This window comes from Rhinolophus hipposideros, assembly GCF_964194185.1.
Source record: "Rhinolophus hipposideros genome assembly, chromosome: 24".
Classification (NCBI taxonomy): Eukaryota; Metazoa; Chordata; class Mammalia; order Chiroptera; family Rhinolophidae; genus Rhinolophus; species Rhinolophus hipposideros.
Window position 1 is genome coordinate 13,477,157 of NC_138070.1, and position 27,795 is coordinate 13,504,951.

The window sequence follows — 27,795 nt, forward strand, 5'->3', positions numbered from 1 at the left end:
CAATCTCTGGGACCAAGGCCAGCTATTTGCAGGACAGAGGTAGACAAACCAGCTGATTGTCTCCAGCCTCTTTGTATCCTGTCTCCATGGCTTCTTTGTAAATGTGGGGGGATGTGATTTCGGAGGGGCGAGAGCGCTGCTGTCTATTGGGGCAGGATCCCAGAGGAAGATCGTCAGACCCCACGCCCTCCTGGCTATGTGACTTTAGGCAGGTTCCTTCACCTCCCTGGCTGTGCTTCCTCTCCTGTAGCTGGAAGGAAACCTTGAGGATAAAGCCCTACACAGCGTCTGGCACTCAGCAAGTGCTGCGTAAAGGCAGACATACTAGCCCTTGTACTTCCCCCATCCACTTTCCCCAAGTGTTTCCTGTTTCTTCTTCTCCTCATGACTTGAGCCCATCTGTGGCACTCACTGGAGAAAGAGCAAAAAGGCCAAGCAGAATTTCTCACCCCCACCACCCCACATTCCTGATCTCATCCAGGTGGGTGTGGGAGGGCTTCCCACATCAGAGGTGAGGGGACTGAGGCACATGGAGCGGTGCCAGGTGGCTGCTATAGGGGCTGGAGGGTGCTGTGTGAACACAGATGGTCCTGAGTTCAGATCCTGACTGTACCACCAACAGGTACCTTGGGCAAAGGGCTTTCAACATGCAGAACCTCAGTTTGTCCATCTGCAAAAGGGGCTGCAGAAGACCCACCCCTCTGAGGGCTTGGGGAGGGTGAGAAAAGAAGCTCTGCCTGGGAGTGTGGGGTAGAGCTGAGCCAGGATGCTTGCTGTCTTGACTCAGTAGTTCTCATCTGTAAAATGGACAGATGAGAAATGGGGACACTACTGCCAACTTCACAAGCTGGGAAGATGTTTCGTAGTGTAAGGGAGAAGGCTGTGTAAATGGGAGAGCACTCTGGAGGGGATGTTCGCTAGTCTTGGTTGGGGAAGTGCAGTGACCTCATGGGGCTACTTCCTGAGCAGTGACAAATTTCCAGCACTGCCCAACCCTCATGAGCACTATTGCTTAATCTTCGCCTCCGTGCAAGGTAGGGGCTGGTACTAGCCCCATTTTATAGATGAACAAAGCGAGGCCCAGAGAAGCAGGGTCACCTGCCCGAGGTCACAGAGCTTAGAGATGTGATAGAGCCACACCCACATCCTTCTGACTCCAGAGACCATGGTTTGTTTTTTTTGAAATGTTTGTAACAGCTTTATTGAAATATATATAATTCACATACCATACAATTCGCCCATTTAAAGTGTGTAATTCAGTGGTTTTTAGTACATTCATGGAGTTGTGCAACCATCACCACAGTCAATTTTAGAACATTTTCATCACCCTAGAAAGAAACCCTGTACCCTTTAGCTCTCACCCCTCGAAATCTCCCCGTCCCCAGTCTCTGGCAACCACTAATCTGCTGTCTGTCTTTATGGACCTGCCTATTCTGGACATTTCATGTCAATGGAATCATACAATATGTGGCCTTCAATGTCTGGCTTGTTTCACTGAGTATCAAGTTTTGAGTTTTGTCCACATCAGAACACCTATCAGCTCTTCCCTCTTTTTATGGCTGAATACTATTCTATTGTATGGATAGACCACATTCTGTTTCTCCATTCACCAGTTGAGTTGTTTCTTCCTTTGGGCTATTATGAATAACGCTGCTATGAGCATTCATGCACAAGTTTTTGTGTGGTCATCTGTTTTCATTTCTCTTGGCTATATGCCTGGGAGTGGAATTGCTGGGTCACATGGTAACTATGTTTAAGATTTTCAGGAGCTGCCAGATTGTTTTCCAAAGTGGCTGTACCATTTTATATTCCCATCAGCAATGTAAGAGGGCTCTGATGACCATCTCCACATCCTTGCTAACCCTTGTCATTATTTGTCTTTTAGAGACTATTTTCTTATTGACTGTGCTACACTAGAGCATCTGCTGGGCGCTGGGTTCAAATCCTACCAGCTGTGGGATCTCAGGCAAGTGCCTCTCTGTCTCCTTTTCTAGAAAATATCATAAGGATCTTTCCCTTCTAGGCTGTCAGGAGATGAACTGGGTTGTTGACAGCATCAGGGCTATGCCAACTATAAAGAAACATGCACATGCCTTGTTTATAAGCCTGGGTGTCTGGGGAGGGGGTGATAAGGGCAGGTAAACCACGTGTAAAGTGCCTGTCAGGCTGACCCATCTGGCTCACCCATCTCTCGCAGTGCCTGGTACTCAGTCTGGCATACAGTAGGTGCTTGCTAAGTGCAGGCCTGAGGTGCTTCATGCAGGGTGTCATGCGGGGTCTCAGCTCCCGCTCCCCGCATAAGAACACAGGATATGGTGAAGCCAAAAAGGAACACCCACGGAAACATGGACAGGGGTGTCATACTACTATAGTCTCGCTGGTGGCTGGGTTGGAGACACAGGAAGCAGGAACCACGCGATCTGCAACCTGCCTACCGCTTCCCTGCCAACCAACCTCACGAGCTAGCTGCAATCCACGCCTCTCTGCAATCCGCAATCCACACTTGCTAGCGTAGCCACAGCAGTTATATTAGTGGCTAATGGCTAACCAATAACAGCTGATGGTCAACTAGTCACAGCTGATGGCCATGTAGTACCCGAGCCAGCACCTTTCCCCATGAGGCCGAGAGCCTGGAAACTGCTCTCTGGGACTTTGTCCCCTCAGGTGCTGCCCAGGAACCCTCTTAGCAGAAAGGGTTCTCCTAGATGGGCTGATGGGCTGGGCTGCCTGCAGCCTCCACAGGATTCTCAGCCTGTGTTCCTTTTCTAAGAGGAAAAATTTTCTGTCAAGAGTCTCTTGTCTTTCCAGGGCAGAGGCTGGAGAGTTTCACCAGTGACAGAAAACAGTAAAATAATGGCAGTCACATCCTAGCGGTGGCCCTTGTTCATATTTAGTGAAAACAGCCACTGATTGTTGGGTGCCATGAGCATCTCACTTTCTCTTCCGACTCACGCCTTCCATGCGAGGTCCACCTTCATGCTTTCGATCAATCAGTACTTTTTTCCCCAATTTTTTTTATTGTGGTAAAACACACGTAACAAAATCTGCCGTCTTAAACCATTTTTAAGTGGACAGTTCGGTGGCATTAAGTGCATTCACACTGTTGTGCTTCCATTGGCACCATCCACCCCCTAACTTTTCATCTTGTAAAACTGAAACTCTGTACCTATTAAACAATACCTGTCTATTCCCCTCTCCCTCCAACTCCATCAACTGGTATTTTTAAAGCACCTACTAAGCACCAGGAAGGAGCTGAGCCTGTAGCAGCAAACAAGACAGACGTGATTCTTGCTTCATGGAAACTGATGTCCATTTTGTCGATGAGAAGACTGAGGTGCTGAGAGGGAGACGCTTCCACCTAACCACTGGTAAGGCAGAGTGTGAACCCAGACATCGGGCACGGAGGCCAACACCCAGCCTCCTGGCCCAAGATGAGTCACTTCCTCGCACGGGGACCTCAGTTGCTCAGACTGTGAGGTAGGGATCGCTGTGTCCACTTTATAGATGGAAAACTGAGGCTTGGAGAGGATGTGGCCTCTCCAAAAACTGCTCCCTCCGTGATGGGCTGGGGAAGAGAAGCTTTTCCATCAGGGATTCCAGGATCTTAAACAGCTCACCAGATTCCTGGTGGTGAGGAATGTAAACTGAAGAACCCTCATGCCTCCACCTTCCTGACCCCTGATGGAAAGTCCGCCTGCTGGAGGCATTCCTGGCTGGGGCTGGGGGCTGGGCCAGGTTGGGAAGCACAAGTAATGGGCAGAACTAGTCTGGGGCCCATTGTATAGACAGGCTCTTCTCAAATTAAAGGAAAACAACACGGTGCTTACTCTTCTCCACAGTTAGGGGGATGAGGCGTGAGCCTTCAGCCTCAGCGGAGCTAACCCAGCTCCCCCCTGAATGAATGAATGAATGAATGAATGAATGAGCAGATGCGTGGCTACATTAACGGATGAGCAAGCAGAGCCGGGGTGGTCAAGTCAGGAGCCCAAAATCTCAGGATTCCAACCAGAGCTCTTTCCACCTCTATCCAGGGATCATGATGCCCGTTTTCCAGGTAAGGAAACTGAGGCTCTTGGGAGGCTCCCCGCGAGGCGGCGGACCCCAGCGGAGGAGTGGGCGCAGGGGCCGCGGGTCACCTTCCGCGCTGCGCGGGCCGGCGGGCGGCGGGGTGGGCGGGCTGCAGGCCCAGGGGCGGTGCGCGGCCTGGAACCTGAGCCGGGGAGGCGGGACGCGGCGGGCGGGCGGGCGCGCAGCCGGCCGCCGGCATTCAGGAAGCGCTGCGCTCCCGGCCGCCGGCGCCGCGCCGTCCCGGAGGTGAGTGCGGGCCGGGTCCGCGGGGCAGGGGAGGAGCGGCCCAGCGAGGTCCCCTCGCGCTCCTGGGAACGTCGCAGAGGCTCCAAAGGTTCTCTGGGAGCGCTGGAGGCGCGGAGAGCCGCTGGGTGCCCTTGGGCTGGGCACCACTTCCCCTTGGGTTCAGTTTTATCACCTGTGAAATGGGCGCCAGCGTGGGCCCTGGGGTTGCAGGTCCGGGGAAGGGAGGTCCCGGGGCCAGGGACCCAAGCTAAGGAACCACAGGCAGGAGGCTCGGCAGCCCACCTTTGGGGGTCACCCCCATTTGGGGGTGCTTGGAACAGGGAGATGGGACCCTGAGGTTGGCCCTGGGTCTCCAAGCAAGCTGGAGGGAATTGGGAATCGAACTTACAAAGGCTGCCTTTAGTTACTGAGTCCCAGAGAGATGGCTCTTCCCCCAAGAGCCAGGAAAATCTTTAACCTCCAGCTTTGCTGTGGACTCTCCAGAGGTCCCCAAGGACAGGGAGAGACGTCCCACACTCCCCACTTGCGGGGAGACACCAACTACAGACACGTTGCTTGAGCTACTTACACCATCCATTTTGCAGATGAGGAAACTGAGGCTCAGGTCTGGGGTGCAGCCAAGTGGAATTTCAACCCAGGGCTGTCCAGCTCCAAAGCCCTCCCCACCTCGCACCTACGGGTTGCCCTGGAAGTGATGGGGGAGGGGTGGGCCCGTGGCTGTTCTGGCTCAGTGACTACAACAAGGGCCTTGGGTGTGGGAGTGGGTGGGGGTGTGAACCCCTGAAATTCTAAGCAGATGTCATGAGTGAGATTTGTTCTGGGATGCTGAGAATTACTCAAGGATTTGTTTTGCCACTTTGGCTCTGGGGCAGGAACAGGCGGGTAATTCGGTGGCTGCCTTCAGAGGAGGATGAAGAGGTGTCCCTGTTTAGAGAGGTCAGGTAGAAGGATCAGGACTGGGTCATCTGCGAGGTTAAAAGTGGGGCCTGTGTGAGCCCAGACCCTGCTCTGCCACCCCACTACTGAGTGACCTTGAGCTTGACCCTTCGCTGTCTGTGGGACAGGTCATCTGTAAAATGGGGGTAGCATGGGGTGACCCACCCCCAGGGCTGTCGCAAGGGTGGGTGACCTGTGAGGTGCCTTGTGCAGTGCCTGGCACACACGCAGAGCTCAGCGTTCACCATTATGGTGCTTGTGTGGTGGTGGTTGCCCCAAACATCTTAAGGGAAGGGCGTGAAAAACGATAACTGGCCATTTTCACGTTTCTCTAGTTCATTCTGTTTGAATAATGGTGGGAACCAGAAAGGGGACCCCTCTTTCCCACCTTTTTTGGTAAATCAGGGTGGGGACTCCCCAAACAGATGGCAAATGGCACATGGGCCAGTCAGGTTCACGTCTGTAAAAACCAGGTGGGGTCATTTGGAAGTGGAATAAGTTGGTGAGAGTAAACCTGGAGTTTGTAGAGCTGAGAAATCGTTTCTTTTGGAGTGTGGGTGATGTGAACAGGAAGGGCAGGGATCAGATAGACAGGGGCTAGGTCAGACCCAGAAGCCCTAAAAGTCCAGGCTGGGAGGGTCATGCAGGATGTGTGGTCTGGAAAGGTCCATCTGGCTGCAGAGTGGGGGCCAGGTGGGGAGGCCAGGCTGCAGGCTGGGGACGTTATCTAGGTGTGAGATGGGGATTGGAGAGGGGCGTAGGAAGGAGATGTAGGAGGGAGAGAAACACACAAGGTTGGCCTCACTGTGCCTGGCACATAGTAGCTGCTCAGTAAATCTCTGTTGCCCTGTTGAGTGACTAACACATCATTTAGAGAGGGCCTGAGTTCGCTGAGCTTCCTCGTCTGCTCCTGGAAGGGAGGGTGTGTGTGTGTGGCCCACATGTAGTTGGCTGCTCTACCCCTCACAAGCCCCTGACCTACTGTTGGCCTCAGCTCAGTTCCCCCCCCCCATTTGACTCCAGGAAGGACATTCCAGCCCCCTCCCCAAATCCTAGGGACCCAGGGAACAGCTCCTTTTCTTGTCACACACAGGATCTGGCGAGCCAAGGGAACATTTCATGCCAGCCTGACCTCTGGAATGCTCTGCATCGCTAATTTGGAGTAGAGTTCACCTGTTAAAGATTAATTCAGATCTCTTGAGATACCTGTGGTCCTGGGCTGCTGTTCGAACTCTGGGTGCAAGGTTCTGTCTGGCTTCCGCCAACGCTGGGCTGTATTAGCGGTCGTGATGACGGGAGTGAGCCTTTAGTGAGCACTTACTATGTGCCAGGCACGGAGCCAAACACTCTTAGCACATTTGGATACAAAACGATGATTGTAACCGTTTTTGAGAGCAAAACTGAGGTCGGAGCAGTGAAGTCGCTTGCCCAGAGTCTCTTAGTTGGGAAGAGGCAGAGCTGGGATTGGAACTCCATTAGTCTAATTTCAAAATCCATGCCCTTTACTTCGAAAGTGGCCTGTCCCTGGAGTCGTGGGGAAGATGCTCTGTAGTACAGAGATAAGAACCGGAACTACTCAGACAGGCCTGCTGCACCTTCACCAGGGAGCTCGGGCAAGTGAGCTGGCCTCTCTCAGCCTCAGTTTTCTCATCTTTCAAATGGGGCTCTCAGCAGCCGGCTGGCCCAGCCAGCACATCTCATGTGTACAATAAATTCTATTTCACACAGCCTCACCTCCCCGACCCCTAAATGGGGCTCTCAGCTCCCACTTTGCAGGGACAGTCAAGGCACACAGACAGGGTTTCCTCACCCTGTCCCCTGGCCTTTTCCAGGGAGTGTTTTCCTCTGGCTCATCCCTAGGGCACCCGCTGAGAGCCCCTCCGTGCCAGGCAGGCGAGCGGAAAGTAGCAGAGGCAAAGCTAGACTTGTATTTGGACAAAGGATGATGCCTTTTCAGCCATGAAATATTTACAGGCAGCAACTGAGTGCCAGGAGCCATCAACGTTTCCTACTTTCCTGATTTAATGCGTTAAAAACTATGGCTGGCTGGAGCCGGGCTACCTGGTTCAAATGCCAGTTCCCAGGGCCTCAGTTTCCTTGTCTGTAAAATGGGGTTATGGTAGTGCCTGCTTCGTGGGCTGGTTGTGGACTGTCTCCAGCACATCACTCTTTAGTTTATAACCAATGTCTAGTGCCCGATGATCATTTCAGTGGTGTCATAACCTCGCCCCCGCTGGAGGTGGGCAGGGGCAGGAAGGCTGACTCCCATTTTACAGCTGAGAAAACAGACTCAGATGAAAATCAATTAATGCATGGTTGTCCCACTCACTGGTTCATGGCAGAGCTGGACCTGGAAGCCAGATCTGAGTGACTGCGGTCCAATTGGGTGTCTGAAAAGCCCAGTGGCCAGCTTAGCTTCCTTCTTGGAAAGCCACCTTGGACTCACCCCTCTTGGAGTCTGACCCACCTCTGTTCACATTTCAGCTCTGTTACTCACTGCTGTGTTACATCAGGAAGTAGGTTAACCTCTCTGTTCCTGGGTCTACCATCTGGGGTTTGCTGGAAGTCAGAACTCTACTGGCGTGAGGGGGATTTGGGCACTCCCTGGAAAGCCCCTGCATTGGGTGCCCTTGGATCCCGAGAGCTGGCACCCTGGCTGGCAAAAATGAGGAAGGGAGACCAGGCCCTCATTTTCACTGTGACTTCAACTTCCTTTCCATCTCAGTCCTTTCCTGATCATCAGCTTCCCCTCTCTGTCCCGAGCCCTGGTCACTGCTGGCTGTGTGACCCCCTAGGAGGTCACCCCACTCCACCTCTCTGAGCAGGTTTTCTCATCAGTGAGGGTGGGTCACAGAGACCATGCCAGGGGCATAGGAGGTGCTCCATAAATGCTTGCAAGTCTGCTCCAGATGAGATCAGGGAATAGGAAAGTCCACAGGAGGTGAGGCAGGAGAAGGGAGTGACAGGCAGGCCATTGACCAAATGGGAATACTCTTATTTTTCTTCAGTGGTGAGTAACAGCTGCCCTTCCCTGCCGCCCGCCCTGCCTGCCCCCCACACAAAGGGCTGCTCAGTCTCACTAGGAGCCTGTTTTTCCTGAGGGTGGAGTGGCCTGGGTTCCACCCAGCTGACCAGGAGGGCTGACCACCTTCTGGGACAGCTCTGTGTGTGTGTGTCAGCAGGGGGGAGGAATTATTCCAACATACACCCTGGATGGACCCCACAGGCTCAGGGGAGATCCCCGTGGGCCAACTGACCTCAGGTGGGGACCTGTCAACCTGATTCACTCCTGCCTTCCTGTGGCACTGGGAAGGGGTTCAGGCATACCTGTAGACAGAGTGAATGAATGAAAGGAAGAAAGGAATGAGTGATTGAACAGACAGATCAACAAGGCAGGGCATCAGAAGAAACCACCTGCTCAGATTCAGGCTCTGGCTCCGAGACTGAGTGAGCTTGGGCAAGTGTCCTGGCCTCTCTGAGCCTCACTTTCTTTATCTGCAAAATGGACTCTTGATACCTGTTGCCCTCTCAGGGGAGTGCTGGGTCTCATAATAGGTGCTCAGTAAATTATGTATTAGAGAACGGGAGGGAGGAAGTTAGCTAGTTCGTTGTGTAGAGGTTCAGCTTTGGAGATTTGTCTGCCCTAGGGAGAATGACTAAGCTTATCTTGATTCCTTTCATTTGTATCCATGCGTTCGTTCATTCATTGATTCATTGACTGGGTATATCTTGAGCGCTACTATGTGCCACGCCTTGTTCTAGGCATTGGGGACTCATTGGTGACCGAAACAGAAGAGGGCCCTGCCCTCCTAGAGCTGTGTCCATGTTCCCATTATTCCACACTCAGTTTGTTTGGGCTGCACTTTATAATGCCCAAACAAACTGAATTTGGAATAATGGGAACATGGACGCAAACTCCAGGAAGGCAGAGCCCTCTTCTGTTTCGGACCAAAGAGTCCCCAGTAACAATAACCAAGCAACCCACAATAACCAAGCAACCCAGTGGTGGGTGCTGTAATTCATTCCATTTTAGAAATAAGTAGACTGGCTCAGAGAGGTGAAGTGATCTGCCTGGGGTCACACAGCTACTAAGTGGCAAAGCCAAGATTCAAATTCCAAGTCTGTTTGGCTGTAGCATCTCAGCTCCTCACCACTGTGCCAGCTGTCCCGTGAGTTCCAAGGGGCATGGCATTTTAGAAGGGAGACCCCAAAGGGATGAACTCAAATGGGTTTAAAAGCAGATGGTTGGAATACTAGCCACATTCCCTTCCTGCTGAGCAGTGACCTCTGCTGGGTCTCTTGGTCTCTCTGAGCCTCAGTTTGCTCATCTGTGAAATGGGATAACAGTAATGCCTACCTCAGATGGGAGGTAAATGTGTAAGTGCTTGGAGCCTGATAGGTGTTGGATAAATGTCAGTTCCCACCTCCATTCTCCCGGAGTCAGTCTATTCATCTGGGAATGGAGATAATAGTATCTAACTTCTAGAGTTATTATTTGGATTAAGACAGATAGAAGGTGCTGTGTGAAATGTACCAATGAGGGCAGGCACTGCTGATGGTGGAACTTCAGGCACTGGCCTTAGCCCTAATTCTAGGCAGTTAACCATAGACAGCAGCCTGCTGTTGGCATAGGCTGGTGGTGAAGCAGGCTGGGGTGGAGGGAGGACCTCAAACTGGTTTTCTGCTGCCTCGGGCTCTCTTCCTCGGCTCCCGCCCGCCCGATGCATTCATTCCACGGTGTCTGTTGATGTGCTCACCTTGGGGTTTTGCATGTGGGAATGAGGTGGAGGGGTGTATGTATGGGTGGGTGGGTGTTCTGTGCCCTCTGGGCCTCAGCCTCCCAGCTGGGAAATGGGCCAGTGCCTGTCCTGACAGCCTCCTAGAGGTGGCAAGAGATGGAAATGAGGAAGTGAGAAAACCCTTTCTCCTAGCAGTCACGAGCCTGGCCTTGGAGCCAGGAAGTCTGGGCCCCTGCACGCTGTGCCCTGCCCTCTCTGGGCCCCGTCTCCCAAGGTGTAAATTGAGGGAATGTTGACAATCAGACAGCAGCCACCATTTGTGGCTGGGACTGTCCTCCAGGAGAGGGGATAGGCCAGGGAGAAGGGACTCCTAAGGTTCCGAGGCCTCCCTCCTCCTGGCTGGAGCTGAGTAGCATGGCACTCCCAGAGGGACTGACTGAGCCTGAGAGGGTGACTCCCGGGGCTGTGCTCTGACGGGAGGGGGGAGGCAGGGGAAGAAGCAGCGGGAGCCTCTTGGGGCAGGGACATCATGTCCTTGAGCCCCTGCTGTGTGCCAGACCCTTTACGTGTGTTTAATCCTCATGATGTTCCCATGTGTCTCTGAGGAAACTGAGGCTGAGGGAGGGGGGGCCCCTTGCCCAAGGACACTGAGGCGGGAAGGGTTATGGGGACTAATTCTCATACCATACAACTCACCCTTTCAAAGTGTACAATTCAGTGATTTTTTAGTGTATTCAGCGTTGTACAGATATCATCTCTATCTAGTTCCAGAACGTTTTCATCGCCCCAGAAAGGAACCTCATACCCCTTATCAGTCATTACCCTCCACTCCCCTCTCCACGCAGCCCCTGGCAACCACACATCTGCTTTCTGTCTCTGGATTTGCCTGTGCTGGACATTTCATGTCAATGGAATCCTATCATATGTGGCCTTAGGGTTGCATGGTGCGCATGTACCCTTAAACCATTGAGCCACACTGCCTCCCGGTGGCTCCCACCCTGGGGCTTGGCCACGCGTGGGTGCCCCTGGAAGCTTGGGAGGGGGCAGTATTTGTGTGCATTGTCAGAAGCCCTCCAACCAGGGGCCTGCAGAATGACCGAGTCTGTGCTGTGGCCACACTAGCCTTGCCCTCTGTGGGCCCAGTGAGTCACCCCAACCCTGCCCCGTCTAGGCGGTGTGAGTCTGAGGGGGGCACCTTCCTGGGTAAGGGGACCCGACAGGACACTGGGGCTCTGTCTACCCTGGACAGGCAGCCACTGTGCAGCAAACAGGAAGTAGGCTAGGCTGAGATCTGCTAGGTAAATACAGGCTGGCCTGGGAAGGTGCCCGGCATGGCACGATGCCCCCTGCTGCTGCCGCTGGTCAGGGAACCTGGCAGGCAGGAGGTTTCATTTGGCCAAGGGGCTGAGCTCCCAGCCGGCTGCTTCCAGCGGTGGCTGCTCCAAGGTGGTGGCCGGATCCCAGTCTCTGGGCCCAGCCACTCCACTCTCCCTGGTCCTCAGTCGGTTTGTTCACCCATCGTCTAATAAAAATAATAATATGATAACGATGACGCTAATAAGAGCCATTTTTCGCTGAGTACATGCGCTCTGCCAGGCACTGGGCTCAGTGTGTCACACACTATCTCATTTAACCCTCAAAACAGTCCCCTGGGGTGGGTGCTGGGATCATCTCCATTTACAGGTGAGGAAACTGAGGCACGGGAAGGCCAGGTACTTCCCCAGGGTCACGTAGCTCGTGAGTTGGCAGTCAGTCTGTCTCCAGGGCCATGGTCCCCACCACCTACCCTGTTCTACTTCCTCCACCCCCTCTTTCCACCCTTCCCTTCTCGAGTCCCCTGTTGTTGTAAAGTATCCATGCAAGACACAGGTCCTGGGGCCACACGGGTCCGAATCCTGCTCACCCCTCTCAGGAGCTGGGCACACTGGACGAGTGACTCGACCTCTCTGAGCCTCAGTGGCCTCCCCTGGAAGATGGGGGTGTTGGACGGGCCTGGTGTTTTCTCTCCAGCACCAGCAGATCTCAGGGTCCTATCCTCCTAGTGCCTTCCCCGCCCACCCCATCTCTCCCAAACTGACCTGGAATGCCAGGCACTCACGATCATGTTGATTCCGCAGGAAGCTGGGGGTTCACAGGGTGGACAAGGAGCCCCAGGAGAGGGGGACGAGGAAGGAGGAAGTGTACTGGGTCTGTCTGAGAGCCCCAGACCTTCTCCCCGCCACCCCCAACCCACCCCCGCCGTCTGCCTGCCCCCTCCCAACCCACTCACCTGTCTTCCTTCCTGAACCTTTCTTCTCACCTGGCGACAGGCCACACCATCCCTCAATGCCCCCTGCACTGTCTCAACCCCACACTTTGACCTGCTGTCTCCTCTGCCCTCCTGTCTACTTCTTGTTGTCAAGCCCCAGCCCATCACCCCTCCTCCTTGCAGCCTTTCCCTGTCCCCATCAGGATGAGTGTCACTTGTCCCCACCTGTACCCTGGACCGTCAGAGGCCCCTGGTCCTAGAGTGTAAGAAAGCAACTGTTTTTTTTTAATGTCCTTTTCTGCCTCGGCACAGTGCTAAATGCTGGGGGGACAGCAGACCCAAAATGGACCCTACCTCGTGGAACTAAACTTCTAGAGGAGAAGAGAAAAGATAAATAAAAGAATAATAAAAATGTAAATCGTGGAAACTGCTCTAAAGGGAGACACATGTTGCTCTGAAAGTGAACAACTGGGAGGTCAGGAAGGCTTTACACAGGGAGTGTTGGTTAAAATGAGACCCGAAGAGGGGCGGCTGGATGGCTCCGATGGTTAGAGCACGGAGCTCTCAACATCAAGGTTGCCAATTCGATTCCCGCATGGGATGTTGGGCTGCACTCCTTGCAACTAAAGATTGAAAATGGCAACTAGACTTGGAGCTGAGCTGCGTCCTCCACAACTAGATTGAAGGACCACTACTTGGAACTGATGGGCCCTTGGAGAAACACACTGTTCTCCAATATTTCCCAAAAAAAAAAAAAAATCCTCAACCTGGTAGGGTTTATCCATATATATAAAAAAAATGAGACCTCAAGAAAGGGAGCCAGCCAGTGGAGGAAGAGTGCCAGGTAGGCCCCGTGGGGAAAAGCCATCTGCCTTCCTTCCTAGACTTTCATGAGCTTCCACTCTTTATGTTCCCCTTGGGTGCCTTGCAAACAGGTGGCACTCAGCGGTTGCCTGTTGGAGTGAATTAATCCCAGGAGGGAGGGAACCAGGAAACACCAGCTCCCTGGAATTCTTCCTCCTGGGGTGGAACAGCCCCCACATGCCCAAACTTGTCCCCAGATTTAAGCAGCTTTCCTTGGTCATGTAATCAGGAGGATGGGATTTGACAAGTGTGTGCCAGGGTTTCCATGAGATCAGGCAAAGCTGCAGGGGTGGGTGGGTACTGGTGAGGTAAGGGTGGGCCCTTCCACCCTGCACAGTGGGGGGCGGGCCGGGGGCGTGGAGCCGCAGACTCCCTCATCCCCAGTTGAATCCAGGATTCTCAGAGAGAAGGCACCTGTCATTCACTTAGTCATGCAATTTGCTGTTTACTGACGCCTTCCTTTGTGCCAGATGCTTGACTCAATTTGTAGAATTCTCACAATAACCCCATTAAGATCCCCACCGGTAGGTGAGAAAAGTGAGGCTCAGAGAAGCTGAGTAACTTGCTCAAGCTCGCCCAGCTAATGAGCAAAGGGCCTGGGAGTCTACCTCATGATCTGTCTGACGTCAAAATGCTCACTCTTTCCATGCCCCACCAGCTCCCGCCAGGTGAGGAGTGGATTTGGCTGCCCTGACTGAGTCCCCAGGGGCCATCAGAACAGAATGTGTGACCTTCCGGATGGCCCTGTTCTTAGAGATCGTGGAGCCTGTCAGGGCAGAGAGGAACTCTTGGGGACTCTGGCTCAGCCCTGTATCTCCTCACCTTGCTCGGGAACCCCTGCACCTCTTAACTCAGCCTCTCCCGAGCCCTCTGGTCTACACAGCTTTCAACACCTCCAGATATGACTGCTTCTTGCTTTGTCTGGCTGTTGACTCCGTTTCCCTGTCAGAAGGTCCCCGCCCCAGGAGAGCAGGGATCTGTCTTGCTCCCGTCTGTGTCCCCAGTACCTGGCACACAGTAGTTGCTCAATAAATTCTTGTCGGATAAATGAATAGACTAATGGTTTCTAATCTTGCTCCTTGGGCCCTGAGATTCAGATCCTCCCTTCCGTCCATCCTGCCACAACTATTATCTGTGCATGGACCACAGTCTAGCGTAGATGTATATTCAAACACAGGGTTTGGACGCCTAAAACAAAAACATTTGAAATCCACTGCTTTAAATGAATGCAGTGGTGACACAGCGTGTATGGGGGTGTCGACACTCATGTAAACGTCTGTGATGGAACCCCTGACGCTTGCCTGGTGCCACGAAGAAGCACACAGGACGCTCACAGGCCGAGGAGAAGCCCGAGGACTCTGCCTCTCCCCCAGCTGTCTCCCTCCTTCCCTCCTAAGTCTGGCAAGTGTTTGGAATGTGTAATTACAGCCTCCAGGGCAAATTAGAACAGGGAGGAACTCTTTCCCCGACCACAGAGAGCAGGGCAGTGTGTGGGGAGGGAATTGCCACCGTGCAGTGTGTGTGTGTGTGTGTGTGTGTGTGTGTGTGTGTACACGTGTGCACTGGTGTGTACACATGCGTGGGTGGTGTGGTGTGGAAGGAATCCAGGGTTAGGATCCAGAGGCCATTTGCTCCTGGGTGGCCTCTCAGAGCCTCAGTTTCCTCAGCTATTCAACGAGAGCAGCAGCCCAGCTTTGCTCACCAGACTTGGGAGGATGAACTGAGGGCATGGCTGGGAATTTGGTGAATTTTAACGTGGTCATGAATGCCAGGCTGTAGTATTACCTATATGTGCATAGGAAGGGGGGTAAGGAGGGCATAAGGGTGCTGATGGTGAATAAGGCATTTTTCAAGGGCTTAATAGGTACCCAAGAGACACCTGACCTGCCTTATGTCCAGCAGTTCTACAGGATGGATGCTGTTATTGCAACCCTCCTTTTAGGTAGGGAAACTGAGGCTCTGAGAGATTAGCATGGGCTGGTAGTAATAACCCTTACCGCCCAGGGCTGTTGTGCAGCTTGAACAAGATACTGTAAGGGCTCAGCATGGCGCCTGGCACTCAGGCTGTGTGCCCAGTCAACGGATCTGGGCCAGCTGCCCAGATTAGAATCCTGGCTCTGTTGCTAACCTGCTGTGTGGCCTCAGGCAAGGCACTTACCCTGTCTGAGCCTCCATTTTCTCCTCTGTAAAATGGGAATTGCAGCAGTGCCGACCTGCAGGGCAGGTTTTCCAGCCTCAGCACTATTGACCTTTGGACTGGATCATTCCTTGTGATGGGGACTGTCCTTGCATTGTAAGATGTTTAACAACATTCCTGGCCTTGGCCCACGAGAGGCCAGTAGCCCTCTCTCCCCTGCACAGTGTGACAACCAAACATGTCCCCCGACACTGCCCAGTGTTCCTGGGGAGCAGAATGGCCCCCACTGGGAACCACTGGTCTAGGGTTGCAGTGGGGATTGGGCGAGAGCACAGTGTGAAGCACGTAGGCTGGTGCCTGGCACAGAGTGAGACCAACATAATCCTGATGACGATGGATGTGCATTTCATAATTATTATTTCATCATAATTAAAATGCCAATAATGATCACCGTGGGCCTTGCCCAAGGCTATGAACCATGAGTAAGTGGCTGGGAGGGGATTTGAACCCCAGGCTAGCTACTTTAGACCCACAGTAGTGGAGCCCCCAGAAACCCTGCGTGCTATCTGGCCCTCCTGGCTGCTCCCTCTGGCCTTGGGAGCTCCCTGAGCTGGGGAGTGTCCATTAAGTCCTGCCCCAGTGGGGGAAGGGGCGACTTGGGAAGGGGTGCTGTAATTAGGAGGGTGTTAACAGCAGAGTCATGTGCCCAATGCCTCCTCTCCCCCTCACCCTGGCGTCCCCAATGAGGCAGACAGGGCTGTGTCCAGGGTAGTCTAATTCCCCCCCCTCAATGCCTGTACCTCCAACAGATACCCCTCCCTGCCTCAACATGCCCCTCATTCCTGCAGAACAAAGCCCAAACTCATGCAAGCAGCTACTAGTGGCCGAGGATCCAGGTCTCCCTCTCCCATCTGGCAGGTGGACGGGAGCTATTGTCTTCTGTGGTCTTACTAGGTACCAGCACTGAGTGGGTGCTTCAAATTCCTGAAGTCACTGGTATCTCCCAAGAACTCTAGCACTAGCAGGAGGTGTGGTCACCCCAGTTTTACAGGTAGGAAAACCAAGGCCCAGAGAGAGGAAGTGATTTGCCCAAGATCACACAGCTGCTAGTTACCATGGCCAGGAAAGAACCATGTATATCTGATTTCAGAACCTGTGCTCCTAACCTTTCCCTCTTCCTTTGATTAGAATCACTGACAGCTCACAATTTAATCCCAAGGTCAGCAATGGACGTGCCTGATCTCATTTAATTCTTCCCACAAACCTATGAAAAAGCTACTACAATTGTACCCACTTCACAGACGAGGAAACTGAGGCTCAGGTAGCTAAATAATAGGTAAATGGCAGAGCTGAGGTTAGAATCCAGGCCGGAATGACTGTAAAGTCCAGGCTCCCCTTCCACACTGGTGCCGAGTGGGACCAGTCCCTGGACAGAGCAATGACATGTGTGTGCCCTGCTGAGCGCACCAAGAGAGGCCTCTGGCAGTGCCCCCCACTCCTCTCTGGCCCAAGCCTTCCTTCCTGGCAGCCACAGAACAAACAAAGTGGGAACCTGTCTTTATTTGTTCCTCTGCTAATGTGTCGGGCAGGAGGCAGACATAGAAAAGAGAGCTTCTCAGACATCTCCCTACAGCCTGGGTGGCCTGGGGAGTTCCAGGCAACTCGCCCTCGGTGCCCAGCCCCACCTGCCCAGCAGCTTGCTGCAGAGGGCAGGGGGCTACCAGCCAGCCAGCCGGGTCTTGCCCCTCCCTGCCCTTGTTCGGGGCTGAACGTTGGGCCTGGAACCAGAGAGACCTATGTTCAAGTCCAGCTCTTCTCCCTCTAAGCTGTGACTGTCTTTCTTGAAGCTCCTGTTTCCTCATCCGAGACATGGAAACAAACTACCTTAGTCGTAAGGTCGTTTGTCTTGTAGCACCCTTGTAGGTGTTGGGTATGCAGGAGTGAACAAGACAAAAGCAGCCTAAGAAATTAACTAATCCTGTGAACAAACGGTCAGGGAGGGCTTCCCAGAGGAAGGAACAGTTGAGTTGGGTACCCAGGAGGGTAGGAGTTAACCAGGCAAAGGGTGGAGGGGAGGGATTGGCACTTGGCACTGGAAGCAGTTTGTGGCTGGGGGAAGTCAACTACAGTCTTGGAGCATTGCTTCCCTAGTCTGGAAAATGGGGATCATAGGGATGGTGCTAGGTGAGGAAATTGAGGACTTCTGGGATCACTACTGAGGGACACAGCGTTCACAGGATGTTTGTAGCACCTACTGTGCCTGAGGCATGCAGTTAATGGTTATATTTTATGATAGTAGGTGCTGACTGTCAGGCACTGTGCTTTGATGGCCCCATTTTACAGATGAGAAAGACTGAGGCTGTGGAATGTTGACTTGTCCATTATCACACGTTTGCTCAGTGTGGAGCCTGAGTTTGAAACCTGCTTTGTGGGGCTCCAAAGCTGGTTAGGTTGGTCAGGAGTCAGCTTCAGGCTCCAGGTTTGGGGTCCCAGTGTGATTTGGAGGCCCTTTCTCCTCCAGCGAATGCCCAGGGTAGCTGGACCCGCGGCTGACTCACGTTTCCAGGGCCCTGAAAGAGGCTCCTGTTGCAGCTCCTGCCTGGGGCTGGCGGCCAACCACATCTGGGAGTGGCTACCCCACACCCCTGTCATTACAACGGTGGCTTTGAAGCAGCTGGCTGCAGTGCTGTTTGCCCACGTGGGAGGGGGCTTCCTGGAGCCCCCACCACTGGCCAGGCTCTGCCTGACTCTCCTCCTGTTCTGTTGCAGGCCAAGCAGTGCAGACAAATCGGGATCAGCATGGCGGATCCCAGCGAAGGCCCCCACACTGGACCTGGGGAGATGGCAGAGCCCCCCGGGGATGAGAATGGCACACCTGGTGGGGAGGCCTTTCCCCTCTCTTCGTTGGCCAACTTATTTGAGGGGGAGGATGGCTCCCCCTCACCCTCACCAGCTGATGCCTGTCGCCCCTCTGGCCCAGGCGATGGGCGACCAAATCTGCGCATGAAGTTCCAGGGTGCCTTCCGCAAGGGGGTACCCAACCCCATTGACCTGCTGGAGTCCACCCTGTATGAGTCATCGGTGGTGCCTGGGCCCAAGAAGGCACCCATGGACTCGCTCTTTGACTATGGCACCTATCGTCACCACCCTAGTGACAACAAGCGGTGGAGGAAGAAGGTCATGGAGTGAGTATTCCTGGCTGTATGGCCAATGGTCTCCCCCTCTGTATTGAATTTGTCTACCCATCCACCCATCCACCCATCCACCCATCCACCCATCCATCCATCCACCCATCCACCCATCCACCCATCCACCCATCCATCCATCCATCCACCCACCCACCCACCTACCTTCTCCTGCTGGCACACTTCCCAGCTGCCCCTCCCGGGTCTTCTCCAAGTATCACCTTCATTCCTGGGCATCTGGTGGCTCTCCTGGGGCTTGGGGAGTTCAAAGCTCCAAAGCATTCACGCTTTCTCTCCTATGGAGACCCGGCTGAAAGAAGAGAAGGAGAGTGGAGAGAAGTCCCTGGGTGTGGTAACAGCACGTGGCCATCTCAACGATGCGTTAGACAGGGAGCCTCCAATCCCCTAGATGACCTTGTCTGGACCCCATCCTCCCGCAAGTGGGTTCTGCTGAGCTGACCCCTGCAGCCTGGACTCCAGACTCAAAGGCATTTTCCCAGCATCTGCCTGTGGTTTGTGTGGCACTCTGAAAACACAGGCTCTTAGGGTTCTGTTTCCATCATGACCCTGGGTGTTTGTCACCTGCACACCCCCTGCTTTATGAGACTGAGCCCTCTTTCCTGATCCTGTAGGGAGTCCAGGGACTTCCCCAAGCTTTTGGCAATTTAGGGGAGGGAGTGGGGCTTACAGTCTGCTTGTCACCTCTGCCCCCAGCCTCTGCTCCTGCTGAACTAGGTCAGTTAATGATCCTTTCTAGGTCCGGACACTGCTGTCCCTAACGTACCCTGAATTGACCCAGGCTTAGAAACCAGCCCCTTTCCTCAACTATTGCCTTCATCAGCTACTCATCCATTCATCCAGCTACTCATCTTTCCACCTGTCCATCCATTTAGTTGTGCAATCCATCCATCCATCCATCCATCCATCATTCATTCAAATATTTACCCATCTATCCGTCTGTCATCTATCCAGCCTTTCACCCACGAGAACCCCAAAACACCCCCATCAGGCCTCTGTGTGTATCTGGAGGATTGTCTTGAAGTCTAGCGATGTCCTGTTGTTACCTGGTCCTCCTTTGTCCTCCTTGCTTATTCCAGATTCTTCTGTGCCCTTGGATGAAGCCCATTCACCTTCTCAGCCCTTGCTTGGTCAAGAGTTGTCCCCTTTATTTATTCACTGAGTCACTGACTCAGTGAATATTTTTCCAGCACCCACCATGTGCCAGGCAGTGGGGTTGGTTGGCCCTGGGGCTCCAGGGATGAGCCAGACCAGATATGGCCCTACTCAGATGGCACCTTCCATTTGGAGGGTGAGACAGGCAATAAACAAGGAAGTAAACATGTGACTCTATAGTTCGAGTTGGAGGAGGTGCTGAGATGGGAGAGGGGAGCTGATACAGGAAAGGTAGTCCAGGAGGGCTTCTTGGAGGAGCTAACATTTAAATCCAAAGCTAAGGGATGTGAAGGGGCAGCCACACAGAGGGGCAAAGCATTCCAGGTGGAGGAAAGGACACAGGGCCTCATACTCACCCAGATGGTACTAAATGATCTGCACGACCTCTGCTCAGAGGTGGCAACAAGCCCAAGGCAGCAAAATGCTCCAGTGTCCCCATCCCTCCATGATCCTGTTGGAAGCTGGTGGGCTCCGTGTCTCCCCTTCCCTTCTCTCAGACCCCTCCTTTAAGGCTCTAGATAGTCAGGGCAAAGGGCTTTGGAAGGGTGATGGAGGATCTGAGGTGTGGGTGAGCAGCTGAGGTCCTCAGAAACTCCAAAGGCCACCTTAGTGAGGTCTCAGGCAGTGGTGTTCTTTTCATTTCATTTTTTCTGGAGCAAAGATCAAATTTCAGGAGCAGGTCAAATGTAGGCTTCACAGGTGCCCTCATTAGGGGTTGTACCAGTCGTTGTGCCCCCATCAGCAGGAGAGCAGTTCTTTCCCTTTCCTTGGGCACCACCGGAGGGCTCTCTCGACCCCTGTGGCCACTGCCCATTCCCCCACAGCCTTCCCTGGCCTCCATCTCCACTTCCCCTCCGGTCTGCCTCCTCTCTGTCATGGCACACTCTCTGCTCCTGTCCTCTCCTTGTCTCCCAGTCTCTGCCAGTCTTTCTTACTGCAGCTCTGTATGTGCCAGTCACACAGTAGGTGCTAAATAATAACAGTAATACCAGCTGACATTTATTGAGTGCTTACTGTGTGGTGAGCCTTGGCTTAGGTACCTCTGTGCATGACCCCTTTTGTCTCAAATGTTTTTTGAAGGAATAAGTTAATGAGTGAATGGTTGAATAAATGAATGAGTTGCTTTGACTTTGAGTCTGGTATTCCTCCTTTATTTTCTCACTGTCTTTGTCTCCTTCAGTCTGTCTGGCTTAGTAAGTATTCAATAAATGACAAATGGAAGGGTGAATGGATGGATGGAAGGATGGATGGATAGATGGATAGGCAGGCTTGTGTGTTTCTGTCTGTGTCTATCTAGCACATAGTAGGTATTAGGTAGAGAGTGATGGATAAAACATTCCTTTGTGTCTCCAGCTGTCTCTCCCTTTCAGTCTGGTCCCTCCCTAGAGCTCTGGCTGCCCCTCCTCCATTGCTAAGGGTCTCAGGGATGGTGGGGTGGGCAGTGGATGAGCCCTCCCATCACCCTGCCTTCCCCCTCCAGGAAGCAGCCACAGAGCCCTAAAGCTCCCGCACCCCAGCCGCCCCCCGTCCTCAAAGTCTTCAACCGGCCCATCCTCTTTGACATCGTGTCCAGGGGCTCCACCGCTGACCTGGACGGGCTGCTCCCCTTCTTGCTGACCCACAAGAAGCGCCTGACTGACGAGGAGTTCCGGGGTGAGCCATCCAGGCAGGGATAGTGGGTAGACCAATCGGGGCCGGGGAGCAGCCGAGCACTGAGGACCCCAATGCTAGGGAGTCTGGTCCTGTGTGTCCATTACCATATTACTTAACTTCTCTGAGCCTTTGTTACCTTTATTCATTCATTTATTCAGCCTTTATTTATGAAAAGGTCAGTGTAGTACCATATTTCCCTGAAAATAAGAACGGGTCTTGTATGAAGTTTTTGCTCCAAAGGACGCATTAGGGCTTATGTTCAGGGGATGTCATCCTGAAAAATCACGCTAGGGCTTATTTTCCGGTTAGGTCTTGTTTTGGGGGAAACATGGTAGGTAAGCAGATTTTACCCACCTCAGTTTAAATTCCACCCCTTAAGGGATGTGTGGCCTTTCTGAGCCTCAGTTTCCTCATCTGTAAACTGGGGACTAATAGTAGCATGTACTGGCCTCTGAGAAGAGAGAATTCCACAGTGCTGAGCACAAAGCAGCTAGGGTCCAAGGAGCCTGTACTCTCTCTGAGGGGAGCTCAGGGGTGGGGGGGTGCAGGGCATTGGGGCCGGGGTTCCTGCTTCTGCTTCTAGGCTCTGCCCCACCCTGCCCAGCTTTTGGCTCCCCTCCGCGAGGCTGAAGCCCCAGTCACCGCAGCCCTGGGACTCCCCCAACCTGGAGAGCTCGGCCTCCAGCCTTGTCCCGCCTCCAGACACCCACCTCAAGGCACGAGTTCCCTTTACTGCCCCAGGCCTTCCCTGTAAATCCAGGAAGTTGGTCTGTGAGCCCCTCAGCCCAAGCCAGCCACTTACCATGTGCCAGGTACCAGGTGAGCCATAATTAACTGGCCAAACGACACCACAGATCAATATAAAATGTCAAGAATTGTGTCCCCTGCTCCAAAGGAGGGTGTATCTCAGAAAGGCCGGCTGTGGTCTACCCTTGAGCCTCTCTTGGGGCTGTCGAAGCTTCGGGGAGGTCAGGAGGGGTGGTTTTTCGAGGCGCAGGGTATTTGAAATAAATTAAGTGCCCAAATCTGTGACCGGATCTGTGGTATGTTTTTCACATATACCTTTATCAACCTGATTCTCTGAGCACCAAAACAATACAACGCAGTATCATCAATGCAGTCAGAAAATTTTTAAAAATTTTAATTTGTAAATGACTGGATTTATAAAAAAAACAATCATTCGTGGTGCCCCGCCAGAGGATGTCACCTCGTTTGGGGCACACACAGCGTTGGGGGAGGATGGGGCTCCTACCTGCCCTCAGAGGGTCTCGGAGTCAGTGTGAATAATCTCCTTGGATGTAACCCCTGGCCAAACGGCGGCCCCTCCTCGCTTCCCAAGTTCGTTAGGCAAAAGTGGGGAGCCTTGGGGCAGAGCGAACCCCTGTGAAACGGGGACCATGCAGCCTGTGCCTTCAGTGGACACAGCAGCACCATGTGGGGCTTGCCAAGGCTCCTGGCTTCTGAGTTCTGGAGGGAGTGGGGAACCCTTAGCCTAGGCTGGAAACCCCCAGGCAAGTGTGTGTCTGTGCATGCGTTTGGGCGGGAGACGCTAAGTAGATTTGGGGGTGTTCTTGAAGTTGTAGAGAATGTGTAGAGGGGGATTTACCATGAGGCCTGTTAAGGAAGTTTCAGGGCCCCTCACTTGCGTTCTCTGGCTCCTAATGCCCTGGACCTAATTTTGAATTAATAATTGTGTTTGTTTTCATAAACAAGACCCCCACATTGTACAAGCCTCAGTCCCCACAAAACCTAGATCTAGCCTGGATTTCTAGCCAGAGGCCCAAGAGCTCATCTATGACACTCCCGCTCACCCACTACTAAAGTTTGACCACGCCCCTACTCCAGCCGCCCCGCCCTCTCCTGTGGGCAGAGACACTTTGCCACCTGGTGGTTGAATTATGCAACTGCATGTCCCCATTTTTGGGAAGATGCTGTTCTTGGCATCTCATCCCAGGACCTAGGCTGGCAGCCTCCCACCCCACTATAGCCTGGGTCTGGGGTTGTGGAATCCGAAATCCAGGGTCTAGTTCCATGCCCACATAAACCACTTTGGGTTACCTGTGGTTTGGAAATTCCTGTGGTACCCAACTTACTCCTTCATTGAATGTTATTAACTCAACAAATGGTTATTGGGCACCTACTATGTGTCAGGTGCTGCATGCAGGCCATGGGGTGAACAATGGTGAGTGAAGGAGACATGACCCTGTCTTTAAGTTGCTCACAGTCTCCTGGGTGAGACTGACATTGAACTAAATGCACAGTTGCAAACTGTAATGTGTAGCAACAAGAGGTTTTATTGGTCGATTTGACCTAGCCAGAAAAATCTGGGAGAGCCTCCTAAAGGAGGTGACACTTGAGTCTGAATGAGTTGCAGTTAACCAGGTGAAAAGGGGAAGAAGAACCAGGAAGAGGGTGAAGGAACAGCGTATGCAAAGGTCCTGTGGCTCACTGTGATCAGAGTTGTACTTGTGGTGACCACTCCAGCTGCAATGTGGACTGAAGGAAGCCTGGAGAGACTGGGGGGAACCAGGCAGATGCCTTGGGCATGCGGGAGAGCCAGTGGCTGGGCCAGGATGGTGTCAGTGGAAAAGGAGAGTGGAGGAGGGATTGGAGAAATAGGAGGTATAATCAATAGGACATGCTGGGGGTGGAGTGGATATAGGGGAGAAGGGTGGACAAGGACAGGAGTGGTGCAAAGGTTTTTGACTGGCTGGGGACACCATCCTCTCAGCATGGGACATAAGCAGGCTGGGAGTAGGTTTTGGGAGGGAATGATGATGTCAGCATGAAGAGCTGCGAGTTGCCTGACAATTAGAAAATAAGTAGAAAATAGACTGAGGCCACTTTGAGGTTGGAGCTGAGTGTGGGTGTGTCTGGACAAAATCCCCAGGGCCTTGGCCAGCATTGGGGCACCTCCTCTCCCACTTACATAGGTAGGGAACTGGAATTTGTTATTCATTCAAGAAATAGTTACCTGGCTCTGGCTGGGCACCATGGGTGCAGCAGGAAGCAGCCAAGAATGAGGCTTGTCCAAGTACCCACATTCCTGGGGCGCTGGGACTGGAATTCAGGTCTCCATGGATCTTTTGAGTTCTCCCCACTGATTCCCAGCATCTAGGGCGAGGTTCCTGAAGTATCTCCTGTAGGATAGTAACAGCAACAGTAGTATTTATTGAGGACTCCTATCTGCCTGCACTGGGCTCATCAACAAACATCTGTTCGCACATCCATTTCCCTTTGTGGCCTCAATTTAGCTAGAAAGGAAACTGAAGCACAGAAAAGCATGCACAGAAATTGGGAGCAAAGCCAGATTTGAACCCCAAGGTGCCTGGCTGCAGAGCGGACCCCTCTATCCAGACCTGCAGTTTCCGCTTCCGCTCCCATTCCTGCATTGGGCCATTCCCGAGGCGCCCTCGCAGGATTTTTGCCCCATGCTTGATTCACAGGGGAGTTTTCTTTTTCATTACTCATTGTTTTAAGGTATAAATCAACTCATATAGCCATAAAAATTAATACAAGGGAAAGAAAATTGCACAGGGACATTAACAAACATTAGTGGCAGGTGTTAAGGACTCATTAGTAGCAGAGACTGACTTTATGAGAGAGATTTGATGATGGGATGAAACCTTGCTCATGGCGGGACTTCAGTGTGACTTTGGAGAGGACTCCAAAGTCCTCTCCCGCCCCTCCTAAGGGAATTCACAACCAGAGTGGCAAGCAGTCCAGACTTTGGGGAACACCGCACCGCCTCTGCTCCCCTCTAGGGGCACTAATGTAAATGCTTCATGGGAAAAGGATCTGTGTTCAAATAGGTGGTCAGAGGCTGTCTGCTGTGTCAGCCTCAGAGGGTCACAGTCCTCATTAGCATATTAAAGGCTCTGAGGAGTCCTGCAGTAAAGAAATATGGTTGGCTTTGTTTAACCCAGCATTCCCCACACTTATTTGAGTTTTAAAATTCCTTCCAAATCTGCTTTGGTAAATACCCATCTCTGTATAGGCTACGGATTCGGAGATTTTAAAGAACTTCAGCCCCTTTGAGTTTATTTGACCTCCCCCCTTTCCCTCAGACCCCCTCCCCCCACCCGGCCTCAGCTCCACGGGGAGCAGGTAAGGAACAGGCCCAGAGGGGAGGGCATGCCCGAGTCTGGAACTCTGGCTCCCCGCCCAGTGCCCTGTCCGGGGCTACAGGCTGAGCAGCCTTCATCCTGTCTGTCCGTCCCCCGCAGAGCCGTCCACAGGGAAGACCTGCCTACCCAAGGCCCTGCTGAACTTGAGCAACGGTCGGAACGACACCATCCCCGTGCTCCTGGACATCGCCGAGCGCACCGGCAACATGCGCGAGTTCATCAACTCGCCCTTCAGGGACATCTACTACCGAGGTGGGGCCCGGCCCAGGCAGGTTGGGAGTGAGGTGGGGGGTGGGGGTGGGAGTGGGGCACGACGACCTCGCTTGTCGGACGTCCCAGAGCTCTGGTCTGGGCCCCAAGTGCCAACATGTACCTAGAAACCGATTGTTGAATGAATGAAGAAACAAACGAAGGAAACAGTAACTACCCCTTCCTATGCTGATATTCTGCATTTCAAAAGCAAAGGTGCCAAGATGCTGAGATGCACTGAGCCTAGTGATCCGTGAACTTGAAATCCTGGGCCTAAGACGCTGTGGTTCGGATACACTAAGGCTCTATGATAATAGTTCTGTGAGCCAACAGGGCCAAGAGGCAGAGGCGTCACGAGTCCCAGCTCCTGGGTCTCAATTCTGAGATTCTGTGAATCAGACTGGACCTTTCAGATTCCTGAATATGAAGAAAATCTGAATTTTATATCCAGAGTCCAAAATTCTGTGAGACCACGATGCCAATGTTTCCTCCGGGGTGAAAGCCTCTTGTGAGTTTGAAAGGTCCGCACATCTGGGATCCTATAAGTCAGACGGACACCCTTTGAGCCTAAAATTCTGCTTGCAGATCTAGGACTTCCTGCATCAGAGATGCCACCTCCAGAAATGATTGTCTGAAGGTCCATTGCTGTCCTTGGGTGGAGTCAGCCAAGGCTCTGGCGTGCAGCCCCCCTGGCCCTGATTTGCACACTGCACCCCCCTCCCTTCAAGCTGGGTTGGGTCTCTGCTCTGCGGGAGCCCCGGGTGACTGTCCTCCCACCCCCGCCCCAGGTCAGACTGCCCTCCACATCGCCATTGAGCGCCGCTGCAAACATTATGTGGAGCTCCTCGTGGCCCAGGGAGCCGACGTCCATGCTCAGGCCCGGGGGCGCTTCTTCCAACCCAAGGACGAGGGAGGTTACTTCTACTTCGGTGAGGAGGCCCGGTGGGGCGGGGGCGGGGGGGGGGTCCATGGTAGTGTCCACGGCCCTGACCCCTCCCCAAATACCTGGGACACAGGCTGTATGTTGGTCTTGGTCATTGAGGTCTTGCCTTTGAGGGGTAGAGCATCACCTCACTTCCCTGAGCCTCAGTTTCCCCATCTGTACAATGGGGATCATGATGGGGTGTCAGGACCCCGCACCTTTTCATGTGCAGCCTCGCATGGCCATACCCCCAAATAGCCTCGCATGGCCATGCCCCCAAATAGCCACACGTCATCTCCCCAGCATCACCCACAGAAATGTGCAGGCACCGTAGGACACGTTTCTGCCGACTGTTGGTGCTGCGTCCAGCGTCACGGTGTCTGTCCCCCAAGTATCTGCTGGCAGAGCCCCACCCTGGGCCCCTTCACTGACCCCCGTCCACCCCGGCCCGCAGGTGAGCTGCCCCTGTCCCTAGCTGCCTGCACCAACCAGCCCCACATCGTCAACTACCTGACGGAGAACCCCCATAAGAAGGCAGACATGCGACGGCAGGATTCCCGTGGCAACACGGTGCTGCATGCGCTGGTGGCCATCGCCGACAACACTCGCGAGAATACCAAGTTCGTGACCAAGATGTATGACCTCTTGCTGCTCAAGTGTGCCCGCCTTTTCCCCGACAGCAACCTGGAGGCCGTGCTGAACAACGATGGCCTCTCGCCCCTCATGATGGCTGCCAAGACGGGCAAGATTGGGGTGAGTGCTGGGTTCAGGGCAAGGCCAGCCCACCCACTCTTGTTCCTCTACACACACACACACACACACACACACACACACACACACACACACGCTCGAGGGGCTACTGCTGGCATTCATTATTGTTAATACTCACAACCTACTCTCATGCCAAACCCAGTGTTTGGCTCCCTGCTATGGCTCCCTATTGTCCAGCTGAGCTACTCAACTTCATCCCAGAGCCTCTGTCATTCCACTCCGCTGGATGCTTACAGCCCTACTCCCACCTGCCAGGCCAAGCCACTGATAGGAACCCGAGTCCCAGGGCCCCAGCCCTGCAGTACTCCCCTATACCCTACTGCTGGGGTCCTGGCTTAGCCCCTCACCTGCTGAGTGCCTCTGCGCCAGTTCCTTCCCCTCTCTGTGCCTCACTTTCCTCATCTGTGAAATGGGCATAATAACAGTGCCCTGTGGTATAGTGTTGTTCTGACAACTAGATGAAGTAATCCACTTAAA

General features: G+C 53.3%; 1 protein-coding gene across 1 annotated transcript in view; it reads left to right on the forward strand.

Moving 5' to 3' along the window:
• Positions 1–4,257: 4,257 nt before the first annotated feature.
• The window catches only part of TRPV4 (transient receptor potential cation channel subfamily V member 4), a 34,755-nt gene continuing 11,217 nt past the window's right edge, over positions 4,258–27,795 (forward strand). Inside the window, exons 1-6 of the mRNA XM_081037063.1 lie at positions 4,258–4,314; positions 18,008–18,423; positions 21,077–21,249; positions 25,476–25,628; positions 26,414–26,554; positions 27,002–27,300. Coding sequence (XP_080893189.1) covers positions 18,038–18,423; positions 21,077–21,249; positions 25,476–25,628; positions 26,414–26,554; positions 27,002–27,300 — 1,152 coding nt within the window. The 5' untranslated portion in view covers positions 4,258–4,314; positions 18,008–18,037. The remainder of the gene's footprint in view (positions 4,315–18,007; positions 18,424–21,076; positions 21,250–25,475; positions 25,629–26,413; positions 26,555–27,001; positions 27,301–27,795) is intronic.